General features: G+C 35.9%; 1 protein-coding gene across 1 annotated transcript in view; it reads left to right on the top strand.

Annotated features, from left to right (window-relative positions):
- LOC105224473 (Down syndrome cell adhesion molecule-like protein Dscam2) overlaps window positions 1-6,807 on the top strand; it is a 640,260-nt gene extending 633,453 nt beyond the window's left edge. The window contains 1 exon segment of the mRNA XM_049446778.1: window positions 2,267-6,807. Within this exon segment, the coding sequence (XP_049302735.1) occupies window positions 2,267-3,248 (982 nt within the window). The 3' untranslated portion in view covers window positions 3,249-6,807.
- Window positions 6,808-25,241: the final 18,434 nt, after the last annotated feature.

The following is a 25,241-nucleotide window of genomic DNA, read 5'->3' as shown; positions in this document are numbered from 1 at the left end:
CGGAATAGCCCGAATTTCTTCGGAAATGTTGTCTTCCAAAGCTGGAATAGTTGCTGGCTTATTTCTGTAGACTTTAGACTTGACGTAGCCCCACAAAAAATAGTCTAAAGGCGTTAAATCGCATGATCTTGGTGGCCAACTTACGGGTCCATTTCTTGAGATGAATTGTTGTCCGAAGTTTTCCCTCAAAATGGCCATAAAATCGCGAGCTGTGTGGCATGTAGCGCCATCTTGTTGAAACCACATGTCAACCAAGTTCAGTTCTTCCATTTTTGGCAACAAAAAGTTTGTTAGCATCGAACGATAGCGATCGCCATTCACCGTAACGTTGCGTCCAACAGCATCTTTGAAAAAATACGGTCCAATGATTCCACCAGCGTACAAACCACACCAAACAGTGCATTTTTCGGGATGCATGGGCAGTTCTTGAACGGCTTCTGGTTGCTCTTCACCCCAAATGCGGCAATTTTGCTTATTTACGTAGCCATTCAACCAGAAATGAGCCTCATCGCTGAACAAAATTTGTCGATAAACACATTTCGAACCGAACACTGATTTTGGTAATAAAATTCAATGATTTGCAAGCGTTGCTCGTTAGTAAGTCTATTCATGATGAAATGTCAAAGCATACTGAGCATCTTTCTCTTTGACACCATGTCTGAAATCCCACGTGATCTGTCAAATACTAATGCATGAAAATCCTAACCTCAAAAAAATCACCCGTTAGTACTATTTGAGTATTATGGGTTACTTGCGGGAAGCTATTCATAAAAATATGTCAGAATTATGGGCCGGAAACTCTTGGTTTTTGCACCGTCGCTTACTGCATTGATTTTTCGTAAGTTCTGCGCCACTTTTAAACCAATATCGTGCCGCAATCAGCGTATTCGCCTGATTTAGCTCCGGCTCTTCTGGCTATTCAGCAAACTCAAACGACCTCTCTGGAGAAACCGTTTTGAGTCAATTGAAGACATTTAATTTCTGCAAAGTGACTTTAATAACTGTTTTGAGGATTGGAAAATACGGTAGCGCAAGTGTATTGGAGCCAAGGAGGACCTTGAAGGGGGTGACATAGATTTTGAAAAATACATTTAAATACTGCGAACAAAGTCTTATTATTTTTTGCTCATAGTAGTATGTTCAACGTAAGGCTTCCTAAAACCGAAATATTTAAAATGAGTGTATACCCGAAATAAGTGGCGTGTTTGACTGAAGTTGAGTCAAAAATAATCTCATTAATATGATATTAGTAATAAAAAAGAATTTCTACTTTTACTACTTTTTATACAATCCGCGACTCGAACATGTAATGAGCCGATTCCTTTTGAGAATAACATAAGTTGAAATTTAAAGTTCAATTCCTTTCAACTTAAGGCTTTCGCAAAATGAAATATAATATATTAGATACACTGAAGGCTTCTATATTTAAGTTGTAACCGTGGTAGATAAATACTTTTCGATAAATAATAAATTATGTCCTCTTTGAGTAATCTCACACTACACAAAGAGAACAAATGTACAAGGTATGAAATTTCAAAAGCGTCAATTTATGCAATAAACCCGTTCTTTTTATTTTTGATAAGGCTTGTTTCCTTAGGTACAATAATCGAAAAATTAACCAAGAATTGTTAAAATGAAAGAAGCGGAAGGGAATTACTCCGAAAGTTAGACAGTTCGAAATAAAAGCAACTAAAGGTGAATACTAATTTTTAGTTAATACGAATAGTTGTTGGCTACCATTCTATGATTCAGGTCAGGTTGACTATCATTCAATGATACGCAGATCTTACTTCAATAGAGGTTTCACGAATGTCATAGTATCTACCACTCATCGTTCACGACCCGAAAATCCACAAATCTTAGTTAAAAAGATTTCTTACGACTGTTGTAGTTTCCCCTAACAAAGGCTGTAACTTCTTACTTGCCGGCTTACATTTGAAACCGAGCTCATAGTCAAGCCGGGCTTTCATTTAATACTCAAGCATTCGTGAACCATCTACAAATTTTAGTACTAAAATGCGCTCATTATCAATAAAATATTGTATTCCGTAAATTTCGGTTAAATGTTATGAAATTACCCCACACAGTTTATGTTATTTAGTCTCACTTACTACTTGCATGCTGTCCCGCATTCATTTGCATGTTTTACTAAATACTAATCAGCACATTTCTAATAATCTCCCAAGCTTTAGTTCCTAATTGTTCTAATGCCGTTCGATAACTAATAGTGATGCAGCTAATCGTATTTGTACATTATCTTCAACAGCAGCATGGACCCCGTGCCCTTCGACTACCGGCTCTTTGACCCGCCACCAAAACAACCGAAACCAACAATTGCCTGTGGTGCACAGTCACAATCGCATCACCATCACCAGCGAAAAACATCATCCACATCAACATCCACATCAGCATCCACATCCACATCTGCCCAAAATTCAACCAACAATACAAATATGCCCAGCGGTCTATCCGGTGGCAAAGTACGATCAAAAGCTACCGATACTAATTCCAACAGCGGCAGTAACTTCCTCCTCGCCGGCGAGTTCCAATGCACAACTAACAGCATCCCCGCCCCGCATATTGTCCAGTCGGGTTCATATGTCGAAATTCTGAAGCATGCCGCACCGCAACCCCCCAACAACCAAACAAACAACCAACAAACAATCATGCAAGCGCCAAATGCAAAACGCCCAAGCGGCGTTGGCGCTGGCGGTGGCACAAACAGCGGTAGTAATAGTGTTGTCAGCGGTGCAGCATTGGCTTGTCACAACAAAAGCTATGGTGACTTTTTAACAATTACACCACGCCGCAAAGGCAAACTGCTTTCTTCTGGCTATGGTGACAAACACGGTGGCGCTGGTGGTGGCGGTGTTGGCGCCTTGGATGGCAATAACCAAGACAATTATCGCCATCATTTGCCCACCAGCATCGAACCATTACATCTACTCGGCATACCCAATGATAATATGTCTACATTCTTTGACTATCGCGCCATGGAGACGCTCAGCAATAGCGATACGCTCGCAATAGGCAGCAGTCTCTCGGGACATGCCCACAACAATAGAGGCAATAAAGCATACGACACGAGCACCACTTGCTTGAATGCAAACAATTATGGTGAATCACCACAGAGCAATAGCAATTCAGGCATACCTGATGAGTTCCATAATATAATTAGCGAGAAGAATCTGAGTCCACCATCGGCCTTTAGCGACAACAACAGCTGTCTGCCAAAGGGTAAGGTCTAAAGTTTAAAGTCTGGTAGCAGCACATTAAGGAAGATCATATCAAAATTTTGGAATTTACGACATAATTAACCTAAAAGAACTGAAGAATTCTGCATATCAAGTACGCGAATCTCTCTAACGGTTATACTAGAAATACGTCAAACATATTCATGAGAAAACGAAACAGCGGAGAAAACGTAAAAGGAGAATTATTATTTATTTAGGGGTAACAAGCGATCGAAACGAAGACGCAACCGAAGACTTTACTGCAGCATTTAATCGCAAGCGACAAATATAAACTAAATATATAGAATTAAACGAATCGTGTGTTCTGAAGTTCACCGAAATTCACAAAAAGCAAATCTTCCAAAAAGTATCGCTTTTGTATATCGCAAAAGCCACAAGACACAAAGCTCTACACATCTTCAAAAAATAGCATACATTTAGATATATGTTACGTTTGTATGTACTAGACTATATGCTAATCTATGTAAATTTATAAAATTGCAGTATTAATGGCGAATGGGGCCTAGTTAAATGAATTAGAGATAGAAATCTTCATTTCGTTCACAGCTGAGTGCTCGAAACCGTTAGCTTGAACTGAAAAATGAATGAATGATGAACGTATGATGTCTACAGATAATCGAAAACGCTAACGATCAGATCCATTTTGTCGACACTTTTCGTAAAACCCATCCATAACCTATATTCAGAATTAGTATCAGTAGGGCAGAGCCGTCTCATAGCACAATACTTGCAGAAAATATGATAATATTAGCCTGTTTTGTCTAAAAGAGGGTAACAGAAGACTATTTTACTTTTCTTAAACTGTTTAGAAGATGATTTTAGTCCCCAGTAAGCTGAAACTATATTCAATTATTCGAAGTGTATCGTAACGCTAGGGATAGCACAGAACAGCTCTGTCGTTTTTGTGAAGTAAATCAATTGGACCAATATTTCGGACATAATAATCTGACAAAAAATATACAAGACTCTTTGTTCATGAGAGCCAACAAGCTTTCTGGCATTTTTTCTTTTTTTTCGACCAAGTTAAATGACTTCTGCAGCTACGAAACACTTTTCATGCATTATAATGCAGAACTTTATTTTGGAGTATTTTCCCAACCATATATTCTTTCATCTTGGATGGTAAACAGGAGATTCAGGAATCATTAAAACATCACTGCAATAAAACAAGTTCGTTACTAGTGTTAAACATTCAGCATTGGAAATAAAATTTACATCCGAAATGGCACGAGAGGGCTTTATGGGAGTCGGAGTAAAAAATGGTCGATGGGCGTGGCATCGCCCATTATTAGGTGAAATCCCATATCCCGATTTTGACTACATTTAGTTGATTAGTATGAAAATGTGCAAAATCAGGCTACAACCACGCCTATTTCCCATATAGCACAGTGTTCAAATCTAGAAACAACTAATACACTTGTAACACGATAACACTTTTCATGAATAATTCCTTCAAAGTATGCCACCTTATGATCAAAAATTGTGCAAATCTATTTAAAATTATTCAAGGCTAGGTACCGAATATGTGGACCGCAGTATCTATAGTTGTCTGTTCGGTTTCGTCTGTACTGAGCCCCTCCTTACTTACTGTTGTTCAATTCAAGTCACCAATTAATTTACCTCATTTTATACAAATTCCACATTTAATTACATAAGTGGTCTCACACTTTCCAAAGCTTTACTGAAGTTTTTCTTTGGAGAGAATCCTTCTTCTATTATCTTGTGACGTTTTTACTATAAAACTGAATTTTTATGCGAGCTACTTTACCTTTGTCTTTCCAACTGTGTAGAAGTATGCATTTCTTTATAGATTGTTTTGAAGACACTACTATGGATTATTTGTAGATCTGTTGGTACAATACTTTACAATTTTATCTGTAAACGTATATTTAATGCCACCTCTTTCTTACATTCTTAGAGGATTCACGACCAAAAATCTTATTATTCCAAGTATTTCGACTTATCAATTAACCTCCGTAGGTTCTCAAAAAAGTTTTGAGATTAATTACATTGGAAACTAAAATGTTTTACTCTAGACAAAAATTGTTAGTTGATTTTTCCTACTGTAAAGCTCTATGTTAGGAAAGTCAAAAGTTATTTAAAAAATAAAACAAAGTATGACGTTGTATTATTATTTAAATAGGTGTCTTTGAGGGAACATACTGAAACTTTGTATGATTTCTGATATAAAAAGCTAGTTTATTTAAAATTAGGTGCTACGATACTATTTCTACCCCAATCGACTAAGTTTTTAGTTAGTTTATGGAATTGACTTCAATTTCAACGATTCGTGGTGAGAACGATTAAAAATAACAACAGAATTGTATAGAAAAAGAGCAAAGGACATTGCATTAGATAAGTTGATTATTACATATACCATACATATTTATAAGCATAAGCAACACACTGTTAATTAGTTAAATCTACAAATGAAGAATTAATTATCATAAATATAAACGAACGAAACCCACTTTTTTAATATTGTGTACATATATACTATAACGAAAGTATTTAAAAGCATTTAAATATATGCATTTAAAACTTAAATATTGAACACGAAACCAAATATCAATATTACAAACTGAACATACTGACAAGTTACATAGTTATCTTAACGACTGTATGTGTGTACATATATAGAAATAAACATTATAATCGTTCATTCTAGTCAATAAGGTAAAGAAGTCAATAAATCATTAACAATTATTAATAATAATTATAACGGTATAAGCCCCTGCAAGCCCATAGACAACAAAATTAGATAGTTTGGTGGCAGCAGAAACCGTCAATTTGCGATAAACCCTCGATATCAATTTTAAAGCGTCAATTTTTTTTACAAAAATTTGCAAACTTTTGAACCAACTATGTATTTAAGCAGAAATTAAAAATTTAGGCGTCACAAATTTTAGAACAAATTTGAAAATAATAGAATTTTAAGGAATTATTACAACGCGCATACGCTGTATTTAAGTGAAATTATAAGTTTGAAACAAAAAATTAAATAAATGTTATCAATTAAACCAAGGTTAGAAAATAAAAAAAATCAGCAAACCGCAAGGAAAAATTCATAAATAAATAAGTAAAAAAGTAAAAAAGAAAACCGCAAATTACAAAAAATTACTTGAATAAAATAAATTTAATAAAATTGTGCGTCACCTATATTTCCAAAAATATTTAGATTTACATAAAATTAACCAAAAATCATATGACATATATACATATATATACACACATACAATTTAGCCCTAAAACTGCGATTGTGAAACCAAAAAAATAAGCATTTATACCAATTACATAAGGTATTTTTTAATGGAAGCTGAATTATTTTGGCATTTGTTCGTCGTGTGTATTTCCGAAAACCAAAACAGTAAGCATTTCTAGACCATAAGTCCAACATGCCACAAAAAACAACAAGCTGTAACAATAAACATAAATTAAAAAGCGCACAGTTGTAGTATCTAATACATGAACTAATTGGAAATTCAAAAACAAAAAAAAAATAATGATAAGACTTCAATAAATATTGATAAAGTTCCGGTTTGGATACTTTTAAAAGTAATTAATCCTTACCAAAAAGAAGTTTTATTGTAGTCATAAAGGCAGCACTGAGGCCACATAACAGTAAGCTAAGTTATACAAAGATGTATTTGAGGCGGTGAAATGCTCTCGCTGAGCAAAGGGAGTGAAAAAAGTTTAGGAAAATAGAGGGGAGGGACGTTTCTTACGCTTGTTTTAAATAAATGAGGAATGAAACGCTAATATTATGAGTCTTCTAATAAAAAAGTTTCAACTTTCTAACAACATTTAGAACTTCCTCTTTGTATCTATTATCTGGGGAAATATTAAAGATCGACGTATATGTTGAAGCAGTCTACCGACTATTATTGGCCAATACCACTGGTTGTTAAAAGACCAAAACCTGTACATATATGGGTGACTTTTCTATAACCTAATATAACCACGCCAAAGAAGAATTCATAAAAAATTATATGGTAGTAAAAATAAAACTTCTTAAAAAGAAAAATTTGTCGGCGGCAGAAATTAACGTTTTTTGTTAATACTTTGTTCGTGTGAAGTCTGATCTGCTTATGCCAGATCATCGCACTTTTTTGTTCAATAAACTCAGACATAGTAAAAATAGAAGAATTAATTTTTACAGCCTCACAAAACGACGCGTATATCGAATACTAATGAATATTTTGACATGAAATTTAGCATAGATGTCACTAACAGTACTACCAATTAACAGAAAAAAATACCCATTCGAAAAACGCGAAGTATAGCTGTTATGCTATTTTTGTTCAGTTTTGTTTGGCATTTCATCATTGAAAGACTTACGCCTGAACAACGTTTACAAATCGTTCAATTTTATTACATTCATTACTGGATAATATTTGACCGACTATACCACGTCCAACACGCAGTAAAGAAAATACAACAGCCGTAGCTGAGAGTGTACATTAAGCCCGTGGGTAGTTGATTCCGCGCCGTTCCCAGCAACTCGGACTGACGTATGGCCTGACTTGGCACATTTTACGTCGAAATCTAAAATTGAAAGCATAATACAACTTATAATACAAGCAAGAATTGAACCAAATACAGCACAGTACTTCGGTGAGCAGATAAAATCGTGTGATATCACCCTGGTAAACTTTTTCTTCTAAGGGTATATAAAACTTAAAATCTATGCGGACAATCCCGGTTCGATTCAAGTCTTGGAACAAACATCACTTGTGTCATTCGCCAGATACCAGTCGAAATGCTCGAACGACTCATCGAAAATTGGACTCGCCGAATGAACCATATGAGAAGCGGCCAATATTTGAAAGACATAATTTTCAAACAATAAATTTCTTTGGCATTTATTCTTTCGAATGATACTAACCCATTAAATTTGAAGTTTCTGTGTTTTTCTTTTAAAAAAGAAGGGAACCTCTAAATGGATCACCCTTTCTTAATGATTTAGCGCTGAACATGAATGGAGTCATATTCCTAATATTATTCCGGTTTTCTGTTTGACGGTTTGCATATCAGCTCAGTGTATCTCTGAGGATGACTTTAATATAATTTTCTCTGATAGGAAGAACATATGTTTTTGAAACCAATTGAGTCCATTACCTGTAATTTAACTTAATAAAATATTAAATTTCATTCGTAATTCATCCAAAATTACGACGAACACTGAATGTTGAATTATTTCGCAACATTTTGGAATGTAAAGATTTGCCAAGACCAGAAGGTACATATGTATATTCCTGGCTTTGAGCCTTGTAATTTTCAAGAGTATAAAATGTTCGAAAGCACCCGAACTTATGGCCAACCAAAAACTATTATAAATATAAGGGTTGCCATTATGTTATTAAAATAGTTTCGGGTAAGTTACAGTCCCGGTCGCTCGAATAAATTTTTGACCAGTTATTGTATTGTAGTTTTCGTGCATTGACGTTTTCAGTTATCAAGGTTAAGTGGTTGTAAGCATATTTATTATAAAATAGCAAACAGCAAATAGCAAGCAATATGTCAGGTAACAGCTGTCAAAAGTCCAAAAAAGTCTCGAAAAACATTGCATTAGCATAAGGAAACACCCGTAACTCACAGCGCATCGCCCTAAGTGAAAAATTGAGTTATTCGTTAAAATTCCCTCTAAATTTTTAAATTAAATATTATGTGTGTACGAATTTTTCGTCCAACTTACATATGTACTACAAGGCGCGTTCCAAAGTAAACATTACTTAAAAAAAAACAAGACAAATGTTTTTTTTCGGCAAAATTAATTTATTTTATTCAAAATAGTCTCTTTCTACTTCAATTGGATTCTGAGCAATTTTTGGGCGTCAGTAAATTTGTGCGGAACAAACCGTGCACACACCATTCGTAAGCCCAAATGTTCGGACATATGCGATAAATGGGTGTTTTGGAGATGTTCAATTCCATTTCCATGAATTTCAATGATGATTTCGGCTGATTTTTGATGAATTCACGCACAGTTTTGATGGAATTTCCGGTGATCATGGATTTTGATTGGCCCATATGTTGATCGTCATTTATGCCCTTACGACCACTTTGAAAACGTTGAAGCCACTGGTGGACTCTCTGCTACGGGATAGGCAATCATCGCCATAAACTTGTTTTATCAATTAAAACGTTTCGGTAAAAGTTTTACCAATTTTAAAACAAAATTAAATGTTGGCTCTTTGTTCGAGGCTCATTTTCGCACCGATAACACAAACATATTGACGCTGAAAATGCAATAACTTCTGTTTCAATAGATAAAATGTCATGAAATGGACATTCGATAACGCACCAGTCCACATATAGATGGCGCCACTAGGGGGCGCTAGATTCAAAAAGTCCTGTTTACTTTGGAACGCTCTTTGTATATTGTTTCAGAAATACGTACATATACATATGTATATGTACAAATAAACATACCTCAGCTTTGGTTGTGAACAGAGGAATTGAAAATTGTAGAATACATGATGTTGGTATGTATATATTGTGCTTATGTACATACGTCGTAATTTATACCACGTTCTGATTTTATGATATACATTCGGTGAACATAAAAGCTTGTCTTATATAATTTATAGAGTTGTAGACAAACGAAGCTGATAAAATTTTTGCGAGTATAAAGAACCATAATTTAAGGTTTGAATGCTCAAGGTCAGATTGGAATAATAATATTTGTGTACTTACATATGTATGTATGTGAATATTTGTATTGTATTATACATATATTATGTGTTTATATTAATTTAACTATATTCTTATTGCCCACAAAGTTTCAGTTCTACATACATCAATGTATGGTATACCTAACTATCTCCATGCTCAAGGGTTCATGCTGAAACATCGTGTTATACTGTTATACAGCTTTTGTTATCGTGAATAAGTTCAGTATATAATATTCCTTCGAAGTGCATAAAGCTTTTTCGCATGAAGCTTTCAAATTTCCGGTGAATATTATTATATTTAAACAAAGCTTTCCAACTATTTGGGCGAACATACAGTGCTATCGAAACGACGACAGGCTTCTAACGGATGTACAGGTATTGTTTGACTTTAGTTGGAGAAATCGGAATTTAACTTGAATCGAATAACTGGTATAAATCAGGTATGCTATCTAAATCAGTTAGAAATAGGTAGATGTTTGATGTTTCAAACATGTGTTGTATTCGCTGTGAAGTTGAAGTTGGAGTTGTCATGTGACTTTTTATATTCACTACTTATTACAAGGATACTAATAAGCTTGAGAAAAAAAATTTGGAAAAATATGTGCTCTATGGTTTTCCCGAAACCTTTATTATTTTCTAGAATTCGAAATTATTCAAGAAGCTGCCGCATACGTGTGAACATATCATACTCGAATTGGCATGCTCTTAAAAACCCACCTTTTTATTTTCATGAAAGTTACTGTGAAGGAGAATCTCAAGCTATTCTTAAGGGATCAATGTGAACTCCTATCTTGATGCCAAGGTATTTTCCAAGGGAACTCAAGACCACTTTATTTTTCTTTGCGTGCTAAATTCAGTAAGTTTTATATCATCCAAGAGGGAGAAGGTCTGTAGGGCAGTAAGTAACGATTTAAGAATAGTAGCGAAAACAACCATTTAACCGGGAGTTAAATCTACTGCTTGAGATTGTTATGACCAATAATATAATAAACTTCGAAACTTAGGGAATATCGACGGCCTAACTTTGTCAGAACTGTTGAACCTTCGTAGCTTTCCATGACTATAAACAGTTCATTAGGACAATCTACAGTGAAACTCATTTGGCAAACAGAAACGACACCTTTGGAAAACATTACCAATGCTATATTTATATTTTCATAGATATGAGAAGAACTTTCCAACGTATTTCGTATTATGACATACGTGATCGTAACGCTTCTATCGTAATCTGGCATGATGTGATACGTGAACAAGTATATAAATGTATCCGTTCGTTCGAATCGTCGTTCGAACGCAAACTACCAATCGTAATAGACAAATTTATGGAAATGTGAGCAAAACTTTTTTAAATTTTAAGTTTTTTATAATTTTTACAAATAAAGAGCATAAACAAGAAACCAATGAATGGAATATCTCATTAAAACAAAAAAAAATGTATTTACATATATGAACAAAATTTTTGTATTTTACTTGACAATAAAAATAAAATTATTTACAAGGTTAAGGACATATACATTTTGTAATTAAATTTATTTATTTGGTCTCTTAACGTTTGGTCGGTTGCGGTGCAGCGGTTCGCTACCCCGTTATCCATTTCTTGTGTGTGATAAGAATCACAATTTTGAGGGTCGTAACTTATTGTAAATTTTATGCAGACGTTACGAGTATGTAATGCCTCACAAACGTTAGCAAATCTTCCACTTACATATGTGCGGTGATACCTTCCTCTCTTGCCAAATCCTAAAATACTCCACCGTCTTTTTAAGATTCCAGTGCTTTGTTCAACGATACGTCTACAAAGAAAATTTTATTAATGAGGATTCATAATTTTTTTTTATACCTGTGTTATTGCTACGATCTCCTAGAGCTCAAATAAAAAACATTAATTTTGATATTTAATCAGCTTTTGTTAGTTTATGCTATGTTCGGACCGACATTGAAAACATGTTTTCGTGGGAAAAACTGGTTTTCGCACGAAAACTTGTGTTTTCGTCCATGTAAAATCTGTCAAACGAAAACACAGTTTTCGCTGAAAACTACTTGAAAACTTATATTCGACTCATTATAATCGGTGCCTGCTTTAGTTTAATCGATTTTTTTGGAAGACATATTTTGCCGGCTCTAAATTTTGACTTGATATTTGTTTACATTCCATATACAAATACAGCTGCTCACTGTTAAGTGGATTCTCTTGTTCTTGCAAAACCCTTGCACGGTGCGCCAATTGCAGAATTTTCTTCTTGGTGCAACGGCACAACAAACACACGCAAAAATTTATTTGCAATGACTGTAAAATATGTCAAACCAAAACCCAAGTTTATTTTCGTGCCGTCATATATCACTAGATTCTGCAATGAGTGCTCTCTTGGCCTTGCATATTTCGGTATAGGATTTTTGCATTTTGTGTCATTTTGCAAGAGCAAGAGAATCCCCGTATTGATAGTTGTCAGTGAAAACACATCGAAAACACACATTGTCGGTCCGAACGACTTACATTCCACAACATACAAATGTGTTTTCAAAATGTTTTCAATGTCGGTCCGAACATAGTATTATTGAAAATTTCGCAGCAGTTTTGACAGTTCCACATCTATTGTGACCTAAAAATACGATCCAAGGCAATGTGGAATTTAAAAACTATTGTGAATTAAAAATACATTACGATCCGTTTGCTATCTTATGTCATAATGCCAATGCATCCTGCTGATCCTATCATCTGGATTCTTGCCGAAACACCGCCTGAGATTTTGTTTCGCCTGTATTGTGCAAACTACTCAACCTATTTTGATCTTATTTGCATATCCTTGCCGTGAACATTGCCCCTACTCCTGAGATCTGTCCTTCGCTTTACCATTTTCGAAAAACACGGACTGCTACTCCCGCATCCAATGCACACTCTTTGATTAGGAACCATGAATGATGAGTGGGATATGTATTTCCATTAGGTGGTGTCGACTCGCCACAATCGCAAGAGCTTCAGCGAATCAGCTATATTTTTTACCTGATATGAAATTTTTAAAGTTTGAAAAGTGAACTTTCTGAATATGTGATGGTTTTTTTTGAGAAACGAAAATTAGTTGATGAAATTTTTGTTTGAATAAAAAGACGAAAATTCTAATGTTAAATGTATGGCAACCTAAAAAAATAGAGGAAGGCATTTAATTACTCAATACATGAGACAAAACATATCCAACATTTAGGTTATGATAAGTTCAATGACCGATCTTTAGTCGCTCTTGGACTACTATATTCAGTCCTCTGTGAAACTACATAATATAGTTACTGTAATCAGATCTTATAAGTCGACAAAGCGTTTTGAAGTCATATCTGAAAAAGCGTTTTATCTATACCAGCTCATGCTGATGTCTGTAAGTGTAAGCTCTCAAGGGTTTAAGCTTTGACCTCATAAAAGTGGGCCAGTCAAAAAAAAGTTTTTGAGATGTTTCTACTTTGTTTTCTACCATACAGCTTTTACAACTGACATCCTGCAAGATTGTAAGCCTTATCTCGTGGACACTGATAAGGCAATAACTAGTTGGAACACTAATAGCTAGGCTAGAGCTAGCTTTACTGAAGGTGAAAAGCTCACTATAGGGCCAAAAGGATCTTGCGACAGAGCAAGAACTAATGGTAGCACTGCGTTGATCAAGCTCAAGCTGGGTAAGCTATCCAGTAGTTGAACGCACAAAGAGAGCGAAGCACACACACAGCGCTTTTTCTTAACAACTCGTAAGCTTTGCAGTTATGTGCTTATCACAAAGCGACTCTATATCATTGATAGATAGGTTCATTTTAAATCTCTCTACTTTCCTTGTACATTTCTCTATGTCAATGAGAGTTCAATTACTTTCAATTGCCTAATGGTTCGCTTTGAAGATAACGACTCTAGTGTTCGATCATATCACTGTGGAGCTCTGCAGGTATCTTATGTTCTAGATAAACTACATTTTTAGTGAAGAATTTATGGAGATACATATACAAGTCCAGAAGTTTTGAAGAGGTGGCTGATATAAATCATCTAAACTTTAACATTCCCAACGATTGCCTTTAACTTTAAAGAATATTTCAAGTCAACAATAATCTCAATGCCAAACACCGAACAACCATCCTTATTTACTTTATTTATTATCTTTTATTAGTTGTTACTGGCGAAAGTAGGCAACTGAAATATCATGTGTAGAAGTGATAAACAATGCAAACAAAGCAAAATTTTGGCTCTACCACGACTAAGAGGATAAGATGTATGCCAGTATGTGTGTCTTTTCGTCAATTTGACAGGTATAAAGTGCAAGTAACGGTGGAAGGGGCCTTCGTTGCATACGATGAATGAGATCTGATATTGCGGATAAACTTTAGTGTTGCACACAAAAATGAATTTCTTCTTCTGTGTAGTCATAATTTGCATTTGTGTGCAACAGCCTTACGCCTGTGGGCACTCAACTGCACGGACATGCAATAACTCTGAGATATGTACATATATATATGTATGTATGTAAATATTAAATTTCAGTAAATATGTATGCGTTAACGTAATTGGATTTTTAGTAGGTCTTTGCCAAGTTTTTATATACACAAAATAGGTTTTCCTCAAAATCAACAAATAAGGAAAAAATCTGGCACAAGCGATGGATCAATGATGTTATGTATGGCTATGGATTTACATACGTACGAATTCAGAAATAAGCAAAATTTGCAACAAGTGGACGAAGTGGGAAGATATGAGTGTGAGCTCCGCGGATGTAATAGATCTTTCCAATAAAACCGAAATTAAAGCAGCGTGTCCACGCTGAAAGTTCGTCAACAGACTTGAGATTCCTTTATTTTGAAAAGGTTGAATTCGCCAAGGTTATACCTAAACAAAACTTGATCTTCGCAGTATTAATGTATGTTTATGTATATATGTTTTTATTAGATAAAAGTATTTGAAGAATAATCTTTCCTACACTTTGATTTTTAAATACTTACTCGAGATATCAGCGGTATATTAACTGAGTTAGAGACATTTTTTTACTCTTTTCGTAAAGCCATACAATCAAAGTGAGAATCGTAATTAGTACACTTTATTTATTATGTACTTTTGAATAAATTCCAATAGTCCATCCGGTGCTGTAGAAGTGTTCATCTCTGTATGTAAATTTTAATGGATTCGACACATTGAAAGAGTCTTGCCATATTTCCTACTAAGCATAAGATTACCCTTTGTCTTCTAAACCTTGAAAACATATTCGACAACTGTCTAAGGGGACTTTAAGTCTAGCCAATCTCGACCATCTACAACTTGATTGGAGATTTCAGTATATTCTTGTGGTACAAGGTAAGAAGCAATTGATATTTAGGATAGTTGCGGTCCAAGTTATGTCACCTGCTTCAGCTTTCATATAGTTATAGAACTTATCAGATCCAATAGATGCTCGGATGTCACTTTAGAGGACACAACAGGCATAAATTGGCTATATCCTTACTACCTGCAGCTTAATTTAGCGTATTTATCTCGCTCCATTTACTATGTTACCACAGGAGTTATTTTAATTGAAAGACCGCAGCTGATTGAAGATTAAGGCCACAATATAATATTAAACATTATGCAGTTGAAGCACATACATACATATGTACCACAAAACAATGTCTGAAGCAGCAACTTGCTCTGAAAGTGGACATCCTCTAAAAACATTTTTATATATTTTGATCGATCAGTTTGTATGGCATATGAGTATACGAAAGTACGATTTGAATGTCATATTCGGACATTGTGATATTGCCATGGATACTAATGTCTAATTTTGGAAAATTAGTATCACCAGAAATTTAGAAATTTTCTATACAAGGACTTGATTTGGATCAGTCAGTTCGTATGTCAACTTAAACAACAACTTAACAACTGAAAAACTGAAAGACTACTTCGCGGTAATACCGACTGACGGGCATGACTACATTGACGTAGTTACACTGATAATTTATAAATATTTATATATATGTACAAACATAACCATATATCATAACCCTATATCTGTTTCATTTAGTTTTAAGTGATACATACAGCCGTTAGGTGAACAAAACTGTTATACTATATAGCAACATGTTGCAGGAGCATAAAAATCAGAGGCTTTCCTTACTATCAAATTTGAGAATACATTGAAAAACCTGATTTCTCAATACGTACATATTGTTAGTAACTAATTTTAAGCCTACAATAAGTAGAGACAATGAAATTGTACGCTCGACGCCACCAACTGTTATGACTACAATTATCTTTATATTTTAAATGCAAATGTTGAATTCCATAGAGTAACAAAAACAACGTTGATAGACCATGAAATACACGCATCCTTGCTACGCGTCCTTCACGTCATTAATTTTGTATAATGTTTACATATTAAATATTGTATATATGAATATGTATTTTATTAGCTAACCTTCCATTCATGTGTGTAATCAATTGTATTTACTACCGCTTTGTTCTTCATATTAGAAACTGAAATCATTGATAACGCTTTTTCGCTCATTGCTCTCTTCTCTCTATAAAGCGGTAAAGAAATGTACAGCATTTCCCTAGTGGTTGTAATAACTGTAAAACCTTACATTGTCGGCAAATGCGTTGTGTTGTTGTTTCGAGCGTATGAGAGTATGACATTTGTGAGAGTGCGAAAGCATATTCGGTACCTGTTGGGAACAGTTGTGTACTCACAACAACTTCGGATTTTCTAATAAATGGTTTCCACCACGTGCTGTTGAATGCTTTGAGAGTAAGAATCACTGAGTCATTTAAAGTCCATACATTAACGGTTCTCTGTCGGGTTCAAACGAGAATGTAACCGAAATTTTGATTTAAATGTTAAAGCCGAGATGTTGATAGACATATTATCATCATGAAGTAATAAGTATTTACTTAAAAGGTTTAAGAAAAATGTATACTACGAGGTGTGTTCAAAAAGTATCGCAAATTTTGTGTTTTTTCAAAAATTAATTATTTATTCATGAATATCTATTTTGTCCCCTTCGAAGTAATCCCCATGAGATATTATACACTTGTGCCAACGGTTTTTCCAATCTTCGAAGCACTTCAAAAAATAATTTTTTTATCTTCTTCAGCTCCTCCTTCGATGCCGTCTTTATCTCGTCAAGAGAAGCGGAACGTCGTCCTTTCATCGGCCTCTTCAGTTTAGGGAACAAGAAAAAGTCACAGGGGGCCAGATCTGGGGAATATGTGTGTGGGCAGGGGCGTTATCGTGGTGCAAAAGCCAATTTTTGTTCTTCCACAAATCCGGGCGTTTCTGTCAGATTGCTTCGCGCAAATTGTGCATAACTTGCAGGTAATATTCCTGTGGCAAGAACTCATGATGCACCACGCCCCTGCAATCGAAGAAAACTGTCAGTTACGATTCGCGATACTTTTTGAACACACCTCGTCTACCTTACTTAGGGATACATATAGTTACATACAAACATATGTATATAAATTTCAGCACGAAGACCCGAACTCAAAGCTCTTGACTTTATTATAAATATTTTCGTGGGCTCGTTATTTTGCACAGTAAAATTACCTACTAGTTTTGACCAAAGTTTGTCTACTGAGACCAGTCAGCTTAGATTAATTTCTAGTTATTGTCTATCAAATTACATCATAATTGATTGTGTGGTCAAAATTGAGCTAAGATTAGATATGATCTCCGAGACATCATTTCCTTACTACTGCAACCCTTACTACTATGTTGACTTTTGAGAGTTAATGTCCGGCTTATATACCAGTTTGTCTCTAGAAAGACTCATCGGTTCATCGGACGAATTAATTATTACACTGTGAATGCTGAAGAAATAGAGCTTGAAAAGTATTGCATACTATAACTAAATATATTCGGGCAGTTTAGCAAGACATGCTATATTTTTATGTTTGCTATTCTATTTTTCAATATACCAAATATGCGTTAAAAAGTTTCAGTATATTTTGATCATTTCAAGCGATAACAACAATAAATTCTTTACCTGAACGAACGCGCTGAAGTATATGCACGACTAAAATTTCGTGATTATGGCTAGAAAAGCGAAGAAGGTAACAAGTTTGAAAATGAGGAACTAGAATCATGTATCGATAAATATTATTATCAAATACAGCAACAGCTATTTGGAAGTCACACACAGTGGCCACTTTAATAGTTTAAAAGCAACAGATATATTCAAAATAAAGGAAATTGTGTACCTTATGAATTAAACCGAAGATACGTTGAATAACGATTTTGCATGTCAGAAATGGCGCTTGAACACTACAAAACAACGATCTCTGCATCAGATTATGACTGGAGATGAAAAATGGATAGATTGCGATAACCTTAAATACAGAAATCTAGCCAAATTAATAGGAAAGCCAAATATTTATAATGGCAAGGTAATGCAACGACGTGCTGAATTATTAGGTTCCAAGGCCAAGTGAAACCATTAATGGGAAACGCTACCGACAGCAACTCATCAAATTGAAGCGAGCGATTGCCGAAACAACATCGGTCACATTAGAACAGAGTGTCAAAACTTGGCTTTTCCTCCATTCGGACGACATGACCTAACCATCGCAGCCGCTCCCTCTTAATTCGTTGAACCATGTCAATGTCGTCGTATATCTCGTTCATTGCCAATGTGTAAAGGACCATACATCTTCCAAAAAACCTTTCTCTCGAAAATTCGTAACGCCGGCTCATGAGATATTGCTATCGTTCATGCTTCTGCACTATATAGCGGGACGGGGATGATGAGCGACCTGTAGAGTTTGGTCTTTCTTCGTCGAGAGAGGACTTCTCAACTGCTTATTCAATCCGAAGTAGTACTTGCTGGCAAGACTTATTCTAATTTATAATTCGAGGATGACGTTGTTGCTGGGTTATTGCTGGTTCCACGACACACGAAATTATCCATGACTTCGAAACTATGACTGTCAACAGTGACATAGGAGCCAAGTTGCTAGTGCGACGACTACTTGCTTGATGACAGTAGATACGAGTATTAGCAGAACTAACGGCGCAGTTGTTGAGGCCAATGATATCAATATCATCGGCTTACACCAGCAGCTCCTTTTCGTTCTGTCGAAAGCGGCTTTGAAATCGACGAGTGTGTGTCGATCCTTTTTTCACGGGTCTTTTCCAAGATTTTCCGCAAATTGAATATTTGGTCAGTTGTTGATTTTTTAAACCTAAAGCAACACTGATAAGATCCAAACAGTTTGTTGACGACAGGTTTTAATCTTTCCACACTATGCTCGAAAAAGCCTTATATGCGATGTTGAGTAGGCTTATCCCACGGTAGTTTGCGCAGATTGTGGGGTCTCCCTTTTTGTGGATTGGACAGAGCACACTTAAATCCCAATCATTGGGCATGCTTTCGTCCGACCATATTTTAAAAAGAAGCTGATGCAGGCTCGTTATCAGTTCTTCGCCGCCGGGTTTATTACTCTTCAGACGGGTAATTGCTATTCGAACTTCTTCATGGTCGGGCAAAGGAACGTCTGCTTCATCGTCATCGATTGGGGAATCGGGTTCGCCATTTCCAGATTTTACACTTTCGCTCCATAATTTCTGTATGCTCTGGACATCAGTTACTACATTACTTCTTCTACAAGAGTATGCGCCGGACTTGAAACATTCTGTTACTCGCCGAATATTTTCGAAGAATTTTCAAACATTAGCTCTTCCGAGCAGCTTGTCAATTTGACCAATACTATTGTATATGTTATTGTTTACTAACTTCTAAATATAAAAAACACACGAATATACAAGGTGCGTTCCAAAGTAAAGTATCTATATATATAAAGCGAATATTTGCGGCAAAGATCGAACCTTATCTAGGAAGAAAGTTCGTTTCTTTAGTTATCTCGTTAGATACCTTCGCGGTCAACATTTAACCATCTCCTCCCTGTTTTTTCAAATACTTGTGACTTCTTCAACAATATTACACGACTTTATTAAATTTATCGATAAGTAGGATCTAAAACTTTGGTTTGATGTTCTAGAAAAGCCCTCTGGATATAATTTTTCTTCCAGCAAAAATTAAGGTTTTATAGTTATAGTCTCGATTAATGGAACTCTTGATATTCATTGCCCGAATTCCCTAGCATAAGCTTTAAATTTTCCTTTGCTAATTTTTGTAAAAAGCCAACTAAAGATCAAGGTTTTGAAAATATTTTTGTTTTTCTTTGAAGTCAAAGTTCTATTCGGAATTACTAGAACTCATTTCTTAATTCTAAATACTCTAACAGTATCTTCGAATTATCCTTAGGAGAACCAATTGCTCATTATTATGCCATATGCATCAAACCGGGCACATTTAAGTGACTTACGTTGTATTCTATTTGTTGTTGGTGAAACAAATCTGTTGTTTTCTATGAAATGTGTTTGAGTTCTAGTACCATCGAGCGCAGGCGTATTTGGTTAGCAGCTCCTTTGAAATATGGCTTTTAAACTTTTGTTTATACGAGTCGATGTGCAGCACAAAGCTTCAAAGAACACAAAAAGAATGCAAGAAACTATTCCAAAAGTACATCAGTGTTAAAACACAAATGACTGCAATGACGAGCAATCATGGCCGCACAGTAAGATTTGATGTGTTGTGCGTGTGTGACAATGAATGTCCTGTGAACGAGTTGAAACTATTGAAACAATTTTATTTACTCGTCCTTACAAGTATTTGCTGAGTTGAATATGCAAACAAGTTGAGACAAGGATCAGCAAACATTATGCATGATACATTATGGTGGTTCTAATTTTATGAGAGTTTTAGATAAAATGAGTTGGTAGATGTACAAAAATACCTCATTTTTTCGCCCTGTCTCATCTGACTGAAGGCTGAGCATTCTCAAGGCTAACGTTCCAGCGGCTCATTATTCTCCCCATATGCTGTGCATTCCATCGAATCCTCTTTATCATTTTTTTCAGGTGGAATCATAACAGTAGATACCCGCTGATGTCAAGTTTTTACTTTGTCCACTATCAAAAATATCCCAAAGCAACTTTGTGGTATGTCCTCTGCTGCTAGTGTTCCAAAGCCTGAGGAGTTCCTCAAGAGCCCACTACTTAAAACCACCCTTAAATGAGCTGGATAATATGGAGCAGCTTAGGGTAATTGTGCAGTTCACCAGAAGGGTTATGGACTTGCTAGCAACGATTTCAGCCTGAAAGACCGAGTTATGGTCATTTGGTTTCAAATTATCTTCTTGTAGATCTAATTTTCTTCGTCGCATTCCCAATTTATCCCAAGTTTCTTAACAAAGCCGAGTGTGATACCATGTCCATGGTAACGCCGAGTTTGGCTCCAGTGGCTTAAACTCGTGAGCCGACTGGCCGTAAGTATTGTATAATACCTGACTTGAATATTTATTATCCAGATATCGAAAATGACGTACAGAGATTTGGTTAATGGGTTTTAATTTCGCGTGTGCTCCCTAGCAAGCAGATCCGTTGCACCTGTTCTAGGGGTTTAATGTGGCAATTTTTCGATAGTGACATCCACCACTTATCAGCACAATATGTTAGTGTTAGTATTAACCTATAAGCATTAGATGTATGTACGTATATGTCTTGTACCGAAGGAAAGGAGATCCTAAGTCATATTAGATCATATTTCAAAGATTTGCATCGACATATGTATGAATGTAATATTTGTTATCCTTTTGGAGTTCACTGAGTACGATGCTTGAATAGAGGTCGGTACATTTGGCCCGACTTGAAGTTGTGGAGTTTGCGTTCACTCAATCTGGTCCTTGTATGGAAAACTCTTTTATTTGACAATATATCGTCACGACAGTTTAGCATAGTTTATTACCTAAGGTAACGTTAAATATTTTTTTGATGGGACAACCATAGCACAGACCTTAGGAAGTGAACGTTGGCTAGGTCATGTCGCTCGAATGGACGAAAACAATCCAGCTCTGAAAGTAGTCGACGAAGTACCCGTCGGGGGAAGCAGAGGAACTGGAAGACCTCCAATCCGTTGAAAAGACCAGGTGGAGAACAACCTGGTTTCGCTTGAAATCTACAACTGGCGCCACGTAGCGAAGAGAAGAAAAGACTGCCGCGCTGTTGTTAACTCGGCTATAATAGCGTAAGCGGTGTCTACGCCAGTAAGTAAGAAGAATATAGAATCTGTGTGATCTCTTGCAGTTCAAACTTTAGATAAGTTTTTGTTCAAGCCTATCTTTAACCTTCAACTGGTGACATGATTTTTGTGTAACTTAACTGGTGACGAGCGGCCTAAGAGGCCGCTGCTTTACATGGTCTATAGCATCGAAACTATATACGATAGCTTACTGCAGTCTTTCAATCCATTAAATGAATATATAAAATGATAAAATAAAACTACTCAATTGGCTCTAAACGTGATTTTTAATTATTAACTTTCTAATACAATCTATGTAAAAACTAAAATCAGGGGGTGAAAAGATGTTTCACTGACTCCGCTCGGCCTGTGATACCGCTTGTCACCAGTTAAAGGTTAAAAAGCAAACATATGTAAAAGATTTGCCAACCACTAATTCTCGCTTTTATTTGCTAGTCGCAATTTTCAAACTTAAGTGTCACCCTAATATTGTTTGCTACTTTGAAAGCTTCTTGTCTTGCGTTTGTAATAAAACTTTCTTTGACAAAGGCAGCATATTTGTGCTGCCATACCGAAGAATGTCACAATAATACCGTTATAATAAAAAATATTATTTTGGTTTTAAACTATTTGCTATTTATATTATATATCTTAGACGCATATTTTAATTTTATTATGAGTATGGCTTAATTGTTAATGATTATGTTGTAGTTAGTGCAGCTGGAGGTTTAATCGGCTTTCGGTTAAGTTCATAATGTAAGTATACTACACAAGCGTTAATATTTGTACTATATATAAGTCTCTTAGTATATATCTAAGCGTAGTGGTACATAGCTAAGTGCCCTTAAACAATTACATGTAGTATATACAGCAACCAAACACACTCAAATGAAGCATAATCCCATTTAATGAATGACATTGACTGCAGCCGCCTTCAATGGCCACCGTGGTCAACCGAGCTATACATCTCAAGACGCAGGATAATGGAGCCAACGAATTGTAATACACGAAAACACGCGAAAGTAGAATATAAGCATAATCATAAGCACAAATCGTTGTATACATATTTACATACGTATGTCTATAGTTGGTAATATATACGCACTTACATATATCGGTGTAGACTACAGAGTTGTACCGTTCCGTTCACGCCAATAAATATTCCGACAAACAAAGACATACCAGCATTCAGCACGCTGCCGCCCAGAAGCTTAGCAGCGCATAAACTAACGAAATTTCGCCAATTTAGAGAGCATTAGCGACCGCAAAGCGCATACAATCACAAAATTCCGCTCGTGTCTCGTTGGCGAAGCCGCACAAATAGCCACACAGCGTTGGCGTGCGGCATTTCAGACAGTCGTGTTGGCTGGCAGTGCCGATAGCCTGCCACTGACACTGGATAACAATTTTGATAAATCTGTGGTAATTAGTTTCAATCTAGTTATAAATCGGCATAACCTCAGCTGTGGCACAGATTCACTTTGCCAGCCGGCGCGTGTGTGGGCGGCTAACTGTAAATATATGTGTATGTTTGTGTAGCAAAAATTTGCTTGTGATAATAAATATTTTCTAAACAGCGCAGTGGTGGCGACCGATTAAAATTGGATTAGATCAGGAAACAAAGTATTTCGGTGGGAGCCCAAAAACCAAGCAATAGGTATGTATGCGTAATTGTGAAAAAAAGACGTTAACTTCGGCTGTACCGATGGTATAACACAGGTGCATTTCTTATAGCTTAAAAAGACATAAAGGGATCTTTAGCTTTATTTGATTCGGCCAATTTTTAATGGAACATCTAGCCATAGTCCTATCATTTTGCTCAGAAATCATGGGGTTGTTTTGGGAAATAAAATTAGCATATAACTGGTTTGTTAAAAATATGGGGACAATGTTCACCAGTAGATCTGTTAGGAGATTGTTAAATATCCATACTATATTCTTACTCATTATAAATATGAATATATGATCATAACCGCGAGTTATTAGTGATTCCATTTGTGCTATTCGGCCTCTAATGTAAAATCGGTTTAGTACCATTGTTCGAATATTTTAAGAAATTTTCCGGATATATGTAAAGGGCGATCTATTTCGAGGTTCCGTACACGTTCAAAGAAAAAATACAGAAATTTCTAACTTAATGGGGTATATTTATTATCATTCGAAAGAACATTCTTTCGCATTTATTTTTGTAGATTATCCTTTAAAATGTTAACCACGGCTATGTCTCAGATAGTCCATCCATTGGGTCCAATTTTCGATGACTCTTTCGAGCATTTCGACTGGTAACTGGCGAATGACACAAGTTATGTTTTGCTTCCAGGCCTGTATCTGGGCAGTATTGTCTGTATAGACTTAAGACTTTACATATCCTTAGAAGAGAAAAATAACGTTGTGGTACCACACGATCTGTGTAGCCAATCGACCGGCCCAAAACGTGAAATTATCTGCTCAGCGAAGTGTTCTCGTAATAAATCCATTGATTGATGCGATATGTGGGAAGTGGCGCCATCTTGTCAAAACCAAATTTTGCCGAAATCACGAGGTTCAATTTCAGGTAGTCGGTTGTAATGGCGCGATAACGGTCGCCATTGACGGTTATGTTCACACCTGCATCATTTTTGAAAAAATGTGGACGGATGATTTCACCGGCCCACAAAACCACACCAAACTTTGTTCTTTTCTGAATGAAATGACAGCTTTTGAATCTTTTCAGCTTACTCTTCGTCCCAAAGGCGGAAGCTTTGCTTGTTTACATACCCTTTGAGGCAGAAATGGGCCTCATCGCTGAACAAAAAACTCTAAAACGTTGGAACTTTTCAAGAGCTCATAGAGTGAAGCGATGTCGCTTAGGAACGTGGAGCGGCTTCAGTTTTTGCACAAGCTGTATTTTGTACGTTTTCAATTTAAGATATCGACGTAAAAAGCGACAAGTCGTTCCATACGTCAGTTTGAGTTGCCACGAACGGCGGCGAGTCGACTCTCCACGGATTTCGAGTTTCAGCTTCGGCTGCTATATTTTCTTCACTGCGTGTTGGACGTAATCTATTCGGTCCTTATTCAATAATTAATGCTGGTACTCAAGATGGGTGATGGTGTTACGAATAGCATGCTCAGTAGGTCGGTTTTGCGGGTGAGAACTGATCAGGATCAAATAAATACTTTTATAAAATAAACTGTCTTGAAGTAAACATGAACTCACCCACATACATACCATACATTGTTTATTGTATATGCATCTGCA

Source organism: Bactrocera dorsalis, chromosome 1 (genome assembly GCF_023373825.1).
Source record: "Bactrocera dorsalis isolate Fly_Bdor chromosome 1, ASM2337382v1, whole genome shotgun sequence".
In the NCBI taxonomy this organism is placed as follows: domain Eukaryota; kingdom Metazoa; phylum Arthropoda; class Insecta; order Diptera; family Tephritidae; genus Bactrocera; species Bactrocera dorsalis.
This window is presented reverse-complemented; position numbering and strand designations above follow the sequence as displayed.